Source organism: Symsagittifera roscoffensis, chromosome 3 (assembly GCF_963678635.1).
Source record: "Symsagittifera roscoffensis chromosome 3, txSymRosc1.1, whole genome shotgun sequence".
In the NCBI taxonomy this organism is placed as follows: domain Eukaryota; kingdom Metazoa; phylum Xenacoelomorpha; order Acoela; family Convolutidae; genus Symsagittifera; species Symsagittifera roscoffensis.
This window is the reverse complement of record NC_087064.1, coordinates 27367487-27380215: the sequence shown is the minus strand read 5'-3', so window position 1 is coordinate 27380215 and position 12729 is coordinate 27367487. Positions and strand designations below refer to the sequence as shown.

The 12729-nt window shown below is 35.5% G+C and overlaps 1 protein-coding gene across 1 annotated transcript; it reads left to right on the top strand.

Annotated features, from left to right (window-relative positions):
- Positions 1-275: 275 nt before the first annotated feature.
- On the top strand, positions 276-3301 carry LOC134842101 (adenosylhomocysteinase B-like). The gene is made up of 5 exons (XM_063858284.1): positions 276-884; positions 1242-1537; positions 1747-1893; positions 2279-2452; positions 2849-3301. The coding sequence occupies exons 1-5, from the start codon at positions 407-409 to the stop codon at positions 3053-3055; spliced, it is 1302 nt and encodes a 433-aa protein (XP_063714354.1). The 5' UTR covers positions 276-406; the 3' UTR covers positions 3056-3301.
- Positions 3302-12729: the final 9428 nt, after the last annotated feature.

Genomic DNA, 12729 nt, shown 5'->3' with positions numbered 1-12729 from the left:
TTTAAGCTAGTTGGAACACCATCTTGTATGAAGTACACAATAAGTACACGCCTTCGTTTTCTATCTTGACTTGTATTGGTCGTCGATATTTCTTATCTGTTTGTATAAGTGATAAAAATGGCCGCGCACATATTGTAGACCAACTATTTGAATGGATTTAGATGGCAATGCTTGCTGCTGAATAATGGCGTTCCACATTTCATGCTTTGTTGTTGAACACGCTATCATCAGATTACGTAATCTAATGCGTATTGATCCTTTCGTGTCTTCAGATTACGTAATTTTTTAAAACTGATGAGAGTCGGCCTTACTTTTACTCTTTTACCAATCGAACCAAGTAGGCTTATATTTTTGCTTTACTTTCAGAAGTTGTTTTTGCTTTTCTGTTCTGTTTAAATCTGCAATTATGTCACAAGCATCGTTCAAAGTAGCTGACATTTCTCTGGCCGAATGGGGCCGAAAAGAAATCAATTTGGCCGAAATTGAGATGCCAGGTTTGATGAAACTGAGAGCTCTGTATGGTCCCAGTAAACCACTGAAAGGAGCTAGAATTGCGGGATGCTTGCATATGACGTTGCAAACTGCAGTTTTGATTGAGACTCTAATTGAACTCGGAGCCGAAGTGCAATGGAGCAGCTGCAATATCTTCTCCACTCAGGATCACGCTGCTGCCGCAATCGCAAAGGCAGGTATCCCAGTGTACGCATGGAAAGGCGAAACAGAAGAGGAATATATCTGGTGTATCAAACAGACACTGTTGTTCAAAGATGGCAAGCCTCTCAACATGATCTTGGACGATGGTGGAGACCTGACAGCTATGGTCCACAAGGAGTATCCTCAATACCTCCCTGAGATCAAAGGGTTATCAGAAGAGACCACAACAGGTACATGATTTTAAAGTGTTTCTTGTTTTCTCCTTTTTTTTTTAAATGAGGCACTACCAAAGATAATGATGAGTTGCTTAGATTTAGGAAATTCGTTCCAAAGAAAACCAAGTTGCATATTTTTACTTAGCGAGTTGAAAAGATAATAAGATTTGCCGAGAACGCAGCAAATATGCCACAAGTAAATACTTCCCACTAATATAAACTAATTTGTTACTTAAAGCTTATAAAAAAACTGAAGTTAAGTAAATGGCTTCAGATTTTGCAGTTAAAACTCTCACGTCAAATATTTTCTTAAATAAAAAGAACAAGAAGACCTTACGTAAAAATTTTGTTCATTGTCCTATTTTTTATCAGGTGTCCACGCTCTGTATAGAATGGCCAAGAACGGAGAACTTAAAGTGCCGGCTATCAACGTTAACGATTCGGTAACGAAGTCAAAGTTCGACAATCTGTATGGATGTCGTGAGTCTCTAGTCGACGGAATCAAACGAGCGACAGGTGTCATGTTGGCAGGCAAAGTAGCTTTTGTGGCAGGCTATGGAGACGTTGGCAAGGGCAGTGCACAGAGTCTGAGAAGCTACGGATGTCGAGTTATTGTCTCTGAGGTCGACCCAATCAATGCATTGCAAGCTGCTATGGAAGGATACCAGGTCTGTATTCTGATAGTCTCTTTTATTTTTAGTTATTCAATTAACCAAGGTTGAAAATTTTATCTAGTTTTAAGTGATAAGCTTTACAATCTTAGTCTTCCCAGGTACAACAAGAAGTTTGTTTCGGACCAAAGTGATGGATTTAATCATCATGTTCCGAAAGATAAAAACTGTTATTAAGACAATTAGTTGGTGATTATTGGTTATAGGTCGACATTATCAACGATGTAGTGTCTCAGGTTGACATTTTTGTGACTGCGACTGGCTGCTCCGGAATCATCACCTCAGACATGTTCTCCAAAATGAAGGACTACGCCATCGTCTGCAACATCGGACATTTCGACTGCGAAATTGATGTAAGCTCGACCTAAGAAAATTTCAAAAGGCCTTCAACATTCATGCGATCTCGAACTGAACAGCTGAAATTTCGAAATCACAAACCAATGCATTTTTTCAAAAAGAACATATCTTACATATCAAAAGTGTTTTGTATTAATTTGCTAACTATTTTTGTGGTTTCTAGGGCTGAGTGAGTTAAACTGTGCGTGACTTCAAGAAATGAACTCTATAACCTAGAATTTTCCCAGTTTTTAATTTAACTAATTTTCGTTTTCGGAGTCCCTATCAAACAAGGACTATCATGAATTATTGTAACGAAATAGCGGTGTTGTTTTTTTCGAATTTACTATTCAATAAGATAATGTTTCTTTCTTATTCATTACAGCTTGTTTTCCATTGTAGATTGCGGGTCTCAATGCGTTGGCGGCTAAGAAGGATGAAGTGAAGCCACAAGTGGACTTGTACACTCTACCCAATGGCAAACACGTGATAGTCCTGGCAGAGGGCAGACTGGTCAATCTGGGCTGTGCCGCCGGACACCCTAGCTTCGTCATGAGCAACTCATTCACCAACCAGGTAAAACGTTGTTGTATTGTTTAATAGAGGAGAGATGTGCTTATGGAATAAAATATGCGAAATAATTCGATCATGGAATGCGGGCATGTTAAGAAAGAGTTCAGAACTGTCTGACATGGATATCACAATAGCGGCAAATTAGCCTGAATAGTAAGAAAATCTTTTTTTTTCGGCGCGGATAGATTTTCTTCGGAATCCGAAGCATGACTGAAAGGAAGTTGATATGTTGTCAATTGCGAGTTGTCTTCGGTGCATATTAGTTTATTTCGCAACAAAACCTGAGGCAATTGTCCCTTCACACTCTTTGTGGGGTTGTGGTTAGATCCATAAGATAGTTTGCTGCTTAATGGAAGCTAGATGGCCTATTCTCTGAGCTAATCACTTTCTCTGTTTCAGGTGTTAGCTCAGATTGAGTTGTGGTGCAACCCGAACAAGTACAAGATCAATGAAGTGGTCACTCTGCCGAAGAGTCTGGACGAACAGGTGGCCATGGCACATCTGGACAAGATCGGAGTGAAACTGACGAAACTGAGCAAGGAACAGTCCGAGTACCTCGGCATCCCACAAGACGGACCCTTCAAGCCAGACTACTACAGATATTAGATTTGGAAAGTTAAGACAAAAACAAGACATCTGAAAAAAACGAACGAAGTATATCACAACACACTGGGTTCCATTGACCAACATAGTGAAAACTATCTGAATTGAAGAAGTTGACTAGTGTCTGTTGTATTTTCTGCTATAATATTGTATAAATCGTTTATCAATTGAACTGGTGTTTAATTGTTAACATATATTGTATGCCAATTATGGTTGATTCTCATTTGATATTGATATGTTGTGATCTTAGACGTTTTCAGAAGGCCGTCTGCAATCAGAGTATCTGAAATGAGAAATTACAATAATACATGCAAGGATATGAACGAAGGTAGGTTTTCAGAGTTCATTTAGGCAACGCGATTACAGCGAGAATCAGAAATTGCCAACTGAGTTGCAAAAGGGCTATAGAGTGCAGAGGGGATGGCCGATATATTCTAAGAACAGTCTTAAAGGTGCAAGTCTTAAAGACCGATCTTTTAGCAGACTTAAACAATTTGCAAGTCAGAACACTAACTTCAAACCCGCTAAAATAAAGTTGCAACTGCTTGCTCCGCTGCGCTTAAATGTGTGTTTTACCGCTAATTTATACTATTTTGTTTGTGAGGTTGATAGTTTTGTTTTGTTCTTAAACCGTGAGAATTGTTTTAATTAGGGAAGCTTGACCTACGACTGAGCGACTTTTTACGTATGTCTTTCAATCAATTATTCGTGAGTTTTATTACATTGCTCTGCTAGACGACACATTTTAAATTTTTTATGCTGAAATATTGGTCCCCAGTCTTAAAACATATCAATCAAATTCTAACTTGAACATTTGCATTAAACTCAGATACTCATTAGAAATACGCTAACCAAAAGCAAAATGGGAAACTTCTCGAATTAAATTGCATGAATGGATTTTAATTTGACCCAGGAATTAGAAATCAATTTAGATCCAGTTTATGCAAGTTGGGTTGGTCCATGAAAAACTGAATTGTTAATCATTAAAAGTTAAGCCATTCGAATAGCATTGAGGCGAGGTAATTTATTCTGGGAAACTCAAAAGTGCACAGACTTAATGCAAATTCTAATCTCTCTAACTAGTTCTCCTCTGGCAAAAGAGCTGGTGTAGATTTGTCAGTAGGTACAAAAATTGCATACATTTAACCATTGATTTGTTTTTTTTTTGGTGTTTATGATTTACGTTGTTCAGACTCTTATATTGGTCGCCATGGCTTTTTTTCATGAAAAGTCATAAAATTTGTTCAGGCTCAAATAAAGTTTTTCGCGCTTTGACTTTTGATATCTTTTTAAGTTCAACTGATTTTTTTTGTAAAAACGAAGGCAAATTCCTCTGTGGAAACAGCAAAAGTGTTAAGGTCACCAAAAACGTAATTGACTTTAAGTTCCGAAAGTTGAATTTAATTTTCAGACCCGCAGCGGAATATAATACCTTTTTGATTCAGTTTTCTTGACTCTTTTCAAACTGTCTATTGGCTATGCTTTTTTTCAAGGTATTTCTTTATTTCTATCTTTTTTTATTTTGAATATTTGATTTCTTCATCTTGCATCATTTTTTGGAACTTTATTTGAACAAATCGCTTTCGTAGTCTACAGTGCTGATTTAAATTATCCGGAAAAAACGAACAAAACTTGAATTTTCAAACGGGTTTTCTCAAATTGGGTTAACATTAGACAAAAAGTGAAGAGAACAAAAGTTGCTTAGAATTTCACCAGAATTAATATGGTGCCATTTTTTCTCCGAAATTCTCAACAAAAATTTTACCCAAAAATGGGTCATTTGGCTTTTTTTCACTTAATCAAGAATTACGCGGAAACTACTTTGTTAATTGATGAGAAAATTATATCACAGGAAGCCAGGAAACTCATTTGATGAGTTTTATTACATTGCTCTGCTAGACGACACATTTTAAATTTTTTATGCTGAAATATTGGTCCCCAGTCTTAAAACATATCAATCAAATTCTAACTTGAACATTTGCATTAAACTCAGATACTCATTAGAAATACGCTAACCAAAAGCAAAATGGGAAACTTCTCGAATTAAATTGCATGAATGGATTTTAATTTGACCCAGGAATTAGAAATCAATTTAGATCCAGTTTATGCAAGTTGGGTTGGTCCATGAAAAACTGAATTGTTAATCATTAAAAGTTAAGCCATTCGAATAGCATTGAGGCGAGGTAATTTATTCTGGGAAACTCAAAAGTGCACAGACTTAATGCAAATTCTAATCTCTCTAACTAGTTCTCCTCTGGCAAAAGAGCTGGTGTAGATTTGTCAGTAGGTACAAAAATTGCATACATTTAACCATTGATTTGTTTTTTTTTTGGTGTTTATGATTTACGTTGTTCAGACTCTTATATTGGTCGCCATGGCTTTTTTTCATGAAAAGTCATAAAATTTGTTCAGGCTCAAATAAAGTTTTTCGCGCTTTGACTTTTGATATCTTTTTAAGTTCAACTGACTTTTTTTGTAAAAACGAAGGCAAATTCCTCTGTGGAAACAGCAAAAGTGTTAAGGTCACCAAAAACGTAATTGACTTTAAGTTCCGAAAGTTGAATTTAATTTTCAGACCCGCAGCGGAATATAATACCTTTTTGATTCAGTTTTCTTGACTCTTTTCAAACTCTATTGGCTATGCTTTTTTTCAAGGTATTTCTTTATTTCTATCTTTTTTTATTTTGAATATTTGATTTCTTCATCTTGCATCATTTTTTGGAACTTTATTTGAACAAATCGCTTTCGTAGTCTACAGTGCTGATTTAAATTATCCGGACAAAACGAACAAAACTTGAATTTTCAAACGGGTTTTCTCAAATTGGGTTAACATTAGACAAAAAGTGAAGAGAACAAAAGTTGCTTAGAATTTCACCAGAATTAATATGGTGCCATTTTTTCTCCGAAATTCTCAACAAAAATTTTACCCAAAAATGGGTCATTTGGCTTTTTTTCAATTAATCAAGAATTACGCGGAAACTACTTTGTTAATTGATGAGAAAATTATATCACAGGAAGCCACTTACGCAGCTCAACAAAGTATAAGAAGGGTTAAATCTCCAGAAACCAGTATAAGAAAAAAATTATCACTTGATAGTCATATATGTGATTTTTACTATATAAAACCCAGAAGTTCTGTTTAAAAATAAATTTTAAACAATTTGCGCAAATTTTTGGAGATTTAACCCTTCTTATACTTTGTTGAGCTGCGTAAGAGGCTTCCTGTGATATAATTTTCTCATCAATTAACAATGTAGTTTCCGCGTAATTCTTGATTAATTGAAAAAAGCCAAAATGACCCATTTTTGGGTAAAATTTTTGTTGAGAATTTCGGAGAAAAAATGGCACCATATTAATTCTGGTGAAATTCTAAGCAACTTTTGTTCTGTTCACTTTTTGTCTAATGTTAACCCAATTTGAGAAAAACGCGTTTGAAAATTCAAGTTTTGTTCGTTTTGTCCGGATAATTTAAATCAGCACTGTATTAAGACTCAATTTTTGACGTCATATTTTTGAATGAGACGCAATTTTGATTTTTGTCGATTTAACTAATTGTTCATTGCGGGCTTTAAGGTCAACTCTTTAAAAAAGTTTACTTCCCACCTTTAACTCAAGCGCAATGGGAAAATGACATGGGCCGCATTGTGTTCCAATGATTAAAAACTGTTCAAAAAAGTTAGTTAGGAGTTCTCATTCGAGCCCGTTCAGTTGTTTTCAAATTACAAAATATACTTTTTCCAGCTCAAATTACCGGAGATGTGATACCGATCTTTGTTTTGGTGAGCTCAAAAAATATAAGCGTAAAACTTCAGATGAATCATGTCATTTTAATTTTAGTGCATGTCAATATCAGCAACCGAAGTCATTTTAAGTTTGTAAGTAAGAGACATAAATTTTCTTATATTCGTATATTTAATTATGGAGTTAGCTCATGAGGTTTGTCTCAACCCCCACGGAACATCGACATTTTTCAAATCAAGAAAATAATATTTTGATCATATCTGCATTTTATCCTTTCTATTCGAAATTTGTTTTTATGGTTGCTGTAAACTTAATAACTACCCTTTCTTTTTTTTGTTTTTAATAACTACCCTTTCGTTATTTAGTATCAAATTTTTGGCGTATAGTATATTAGAGCAGCCGACTCGTATTTCTCATTTAAGTATAAAATCAGTTTTCTATGCCGGTGTTTTATTGGAGGGGAGACTTGAAGCTTCGAGTTTTCAATTTTTTGAGAGCTCAAAAAGTTTTTTATATGGACAATTGTTTCGGCCCAAGTGGTGTCTACTTGAGTCTTGTCTTTGTTACCGCTGCGTAACTTTTGTTTCGATGCTAAATCAACGTTGAAAGTTGTCTTAATGGGCATGTTTGCTTCAAAATGAACATGTCAAACGTTATAAATGCATTTATATCCGACTAAGCGGCTTTCGTCTCGATTTCTTTCCGCTAGCTTGCCATGCTATCTTTTTGTTGTATCGCAGTATCGTAATTGGTGCGAAGCCCTTCTTAACCTCTATGTTGCAGAATGTTTGCTGCTTTTATACCAATTACGTGTGATTGGTTGAATAGAGATATCGAAGATTAATATATAAAAAGATTAATATATAAATAAACCCAATTTGAGAAAAACGCGTTTGAAAATTCAAGTTTTGTTCGTTTTGTCCGGATAATTTAAATCAGCACTGTATTAAGACTCAATTTTTGACGTCATATTTTTGAATGAGACGCAATTTTGATTTTTGTCGATTTAACTAATTGTTCATTGCGGGCTTTAAGGTCAACTCTTTAAAAAAGTTTACTTCCCACCTTTAACTCAAGCGCAATGGGAAAATGACATGGGCCGCATTGTGTTCCAGTGATTAAAAACTGTTCAAAAAAGTTAGTTAGGAGTTCTCATTCGAGCCCGTTCAGTTGTTTTCAAATTACAAAATATACTTTTTCCAGCTCAAATTACCGGAGATGTGATACCGATCTTTGTTTTGGTGAGCTCAAAAAATATAAGCGTAAAACTTCAGATGAATCATGTCATTTTAATTTTAGTGCATGTCAATATCAGCAACCGAAGTCATTTTAAGTTTGTAAGTAAGAGACATAAATTTTCTTATATTCGTATATTTAATTATGGAGTTAGCTCATGAGGTTTGTCTCAACCCCCACGGAACATCGACATTTTTCAAATCAAGAAAATAATATTTTGATCATATCTGCATTTTATCCTTTCTATTCGAAATTTGTTTTTATGGTTGCTGTAAACTTAATAACTACCCTTTCTTTTTTTTGTTTTTAATAACTACCCTTTCGTTATTTAGTATCAAATTTTTGGCGTATAGTATATTAGAGCAGCCGACTCGTATTTCTCATTTAAGTATAAAATCAGTTTTCTATGCCGGTGTTTTATTGGAGGGGAGACTTGAAGCTTAGAGTTTTCAATTTTTTGAGAGCTCAAAAAGTTTTTTATATGGACAATTGTTTCGGCCCAAGTGGTGTCTACTTGAGTCTTGTCTTTGTTACCGCTGCGTAACTTTTGTTTCGATGCTAAATCAACGTTGAAAGTTGTCTTAATGGGCATGTTTGCTTCAAAATGAACATGTCAAACGTTATAAATGCATTTATATCCGACTAAGCGGCTTTCGTCTCGATTTCTTTCCGCTAGCTTGCCATGCTATCTTTTTGTTGTATCGCAGTATCGTAATTGGTGCGAAGCCCTTCTTAACCTCTATGTTGCAGAATGTTTGCTGCTTTTATACCAATTACGTGTGATTGGTTGAATAGAGATATCGAAGATTAATATATAAAAAGACATTTCCCATCGTAAAAAAATCTTACTCTTGGGATAAGCAACCGGGTACTAAACATTTTTCCCGTAAATAATTTTGTTCACAAGATTTTGCTGTTGTTTCATCTCGCTTCATGAATCTACGATCCAGCGCATCTGACAGAGTGGTATTACACTTACTTGAGATGATAAAGGCTTGTAGCTTGAATCCGACTGGGACCTGTTTTTTTTCTCGAAAGGAGAAATTTTGTGCTGTTTTGGACTATTGTCAGTAGATTTTTCTTTTGTCGGCTTAGCTCCCGTAGCATGGACTCCTTTTAAATATTCAATTTCTTCTAAGTTCTTGAATACCATTTCTGAAGCCCCATTGGTGGAGGAATTTGAGATAAAAGGTTGTTTCCGGAATTTATGTTCAAAAAAATTTAAAACAAAACAATATTAAAATAAAATTTCATTTTTTTGCTCTGTCCATTAATTTGTAAAAAATTATTATGTATGCGATCATTGTGATTGCGATTAATGCGATCATTGTAATAGATTTGTCCAACAATATCACTGAATCATTTTTCTTGAATCTGCACTTTCGTAAATCTGCAACCACTATAGTAAATCTCCAACTAACAGACATATTCTGCGCATGTTTGCATTTCGAATACCTGTTCTATTCAATTTTTGTTTTTTATATTTGTTTTATTTTTCCTATCTCCGGTTCGGTATAATCAGTTTTTTTTTGTTCACTCGGCTTAAGTTTTTCGGTTTATACTTCATCGGCTCAGTGGCATCATTTTGCATCGTTGGATGAGCCAAACACATGTTCTATGTCTGAGTCTTTTGACGGGTAATTTAGCGTTCTATGATTTTTGAGTTTTTACAAATGAGTTTTATTTGTCATAATTTTTATAAGTGAATCTTTTCAAAACAAATATGGGAAAATTTTTTGGAGATCTGGCTTTTCTCGACATTTTCAAAAAAATGTCAACTTTTCAGCGTTCGTCCTAATTTCTGCCTGCTAGTTTGACATGCTATTCATGTGTTGTTTCGGAAGTGGTGCGAAGCTCTGCTTCGCTTCTGTGTTGAAGTTGGTCTGAAAATGCATATTAATTATAGAATGGGATTGATAAAATACTGTTAACAAGCTGGCTCTCGTGCATCAGGATATATTAGCTTCAGATAAGGAAACGTCTGCAGGAATTAAATTAAGAGTTCAACCTCGCATTACGGTTGCAATTAGCAAACGTTATCAAATCGGAATGTAGAAAAATTCGGGTTAACAATTGGCTTAACAAAATCAATTGAATCTCTTATGGGTGGAAAAGTCGAAAAAGTCTGTGGGGGAATTTTTGACTGTTCGAAAAAGTCTGTGGGGGAATTTTTGACCGATATTTTGATTTTTTTTTCGTTTTCTCAAAAACTGACCGACCAAATCAGAGATTTTTGTTTTAAATAAAACAACGGATTTAGAACGCTCACATGCAGCTATGTCCGAACTGATTTTACCCACAAAATTATGGCCCTCGGAATAGTGAAAATTTCTAATTTTTTGAGCTTTTGAGCGTTTTTTGAGTTTTTCGATTTTTCTCAAAAACTAACTCACAAACCTGATGTGGTTTCAATAGAGAGAACGGGTAGTTGGAAGTTCTCTTGTTTTAGTGGCCACTCCCAAATTTCTTGCATAAAAATTTATCATCCTCGGAAAATCATATTGTTGATTTTTAAGCATTTTTTTCTAAGTTTCACGAATTTTATCAAAAATTACCCTCCCATATCTGAGATGTTCGGTTCAATCCAAAGTACGGGTTGTGGGAAGCTCTTTTGCATACGCGACTACGCGCAATTGTTTTTGACACCAGATTTTGTGGTCCTCGGAGAAGTGAAAATGTCTTAACCGTTTTTAAGTTTTTTGACTTTTCTCGAGAACTACCCTGCCAAACCTGGGTTTTTGAGTTCAGCCGAAATTACAAGTTGACAATTTGGCGAATCTCTTCTGCATAAGCGGCTGCGCGCAATTTTTTTGAAACAAAAAGCTTTGATTCTCGGAATTGTTAACTATCTGATTTGTTGACCGTATTTGGACATTTTTTGATCACTATTATGGGAAATCTGTTATCATAAATTAAATCGACACCTTAAGTTGTTGGAAGCTTTCCTTTGTAATTTACCAGGATCAGTGCAAAAAGAAGTTTTGGCCTTCAAACAAATGAAAGTTTTGAAACTTCGGCCGTTTTTTGGAAGTTGTTTTGACTTCACTCGAAAGTTATCGTGCCAATCCTCAAGTTAAGTGTTCAATCGAGAAACCTGATTTTTAGAATCTTCTCTACTCTTGGAGCCACGTAGAAAATTGTACCTGATTTCGGAAAGTCAAGTTTTTGCGCGAATTTTTCCTGCAGAAGCTGCTACCTTTCTTGTAATCTTGCTTCCCAAGTAACAAATTTTCACTCTTTTTAGTCAATGTAGTAGAGAAACAACTACCGTTTTGTGCTAAGTACAATTTTTAAAATTGCGCATTTTGTACCGAATTAGTGTAACATATTCAAAAAATATAAGACAGATATATCCAGCTTTAGCTGGGCCCTAGGTGTCCTTCATCGAGTTATGCTAAATCTTTGGTTCACCTAGTTTTTTTCAAGCTGTTCAATTTTTTATGATTGTGTTGCATCGCAAGTGGTGCGAAGCTCCGCTTCGCCTCTGTGTTCAATTTATTCTTCATGGAAAGCGAAAAAATTTCGACCTTTTTTCTTGACAGCGAGACCGTAGTTCATTTTTCGGAATGCAATTCACAGTCAAAAGGGATTTGATATGATAGATATACCCCCTCATGAGCTTTTCTCTAGGTATTTTAAAATCACGAGCAAAAAACCACACCCCAAATCAGTGTTTCTGTGTTTCAATTCCTGACATAGCTGGTACAGAAAAAGTTTTTTTTTAAAGCTAAATCCTGTCCAGTTTAATGCGTTTTGCTAAGATTGTATCGGCTACGACTCAAATTTTTTGGTCTTATGCTTGTAATGAGGAATTTCTGTGAGTTGAGAAACCTTAAGAATAAGAAATGTGTGTTTATGAGACATGAAAAAAGTTCTGAGAATATTGGATTATGTTACCACAATGTTTTGCAGCGGTTTTTTCATGCTTCCGAATTTTCGTAAATTTTGTCGACCTTTTTGTTGGTCGACCAAGCTACTTTTCCGAGACCCTGTCCCTGTTCTGATCAAATTTTTTGCGCCTAAACAGGCCAAAAAAGGCATTTTTTGGAAAATTTCGACCAAAAAATTGTGCTTTTTCGGCATGCGTTCCCCTCTCAAAATTAGTATATATTGGCGCCAAAGGATAGAAAAATTTTAGGGTCAGTCACCAAAAATGGATATCTCAAAATAGTACAAAATTGGACCCTTTGGGTCGACAAGTGGTCGAATCCCTGAAGGAGGAAGCGTCCGCCCCCCCCCCCCCCCCGCAATCCCCCCACTAAGTGATAGTTTTAGCTCCTGGTAACAAATCAATTATGGCGAATAAGCTTCCTTCAACCAATTTGAAACAATTTCTAAGACGGATTAAATCTCCGCTTACGCTTTAATAGCGCGAAATATATCGCGCGTTAATTGTGCCAAATTGGCCCAAATGGCAAAACTTAAACCCCACTAAATTTACGAAAATTTATCACAGGTGAAGCAAAATATCTTTTCAAATTTAAGCTCAGAACAACGACACCTTTTGAATGGTATTTTAAAAATTCCGTCAAAAATGGCTTGTCAAAAAGTCGAAATTTGTCTGAAGAAAAAACCACTCCGAGCACATTTCGTTACGAAAGTCGAAACAATAAGTGCTTAATCAGGCTTTGTGCTGTGGCTCGCAGTAATGTCCACCATTTGAAAATAAGTTTCCGGTTGATGGTCGGCGAAGCACCTAA

Coding starts and splice junctions, on each gene's coding strand:
- LOC134842101 (XM_063858284.1), top strand. CDS start 407: ATGTCACAAGCATCGTTCAAAGTAGCTGACATTTCTCTGGCCGAATGG. Junction 885..1,241: donor ATCAGAAGAGACCACAACAG/GTACATGATTTT, acceptor ATTTTTTATCAG/GTGTCCACGCTCTGTATAGA. Junction 1,894..2,278: donor ATTTCGACTGCGAAATTGAT/GTAAGCTCGACC, acceptor TTTCCATTGTAG/ATTGCGGGTCTCAATGCGTT.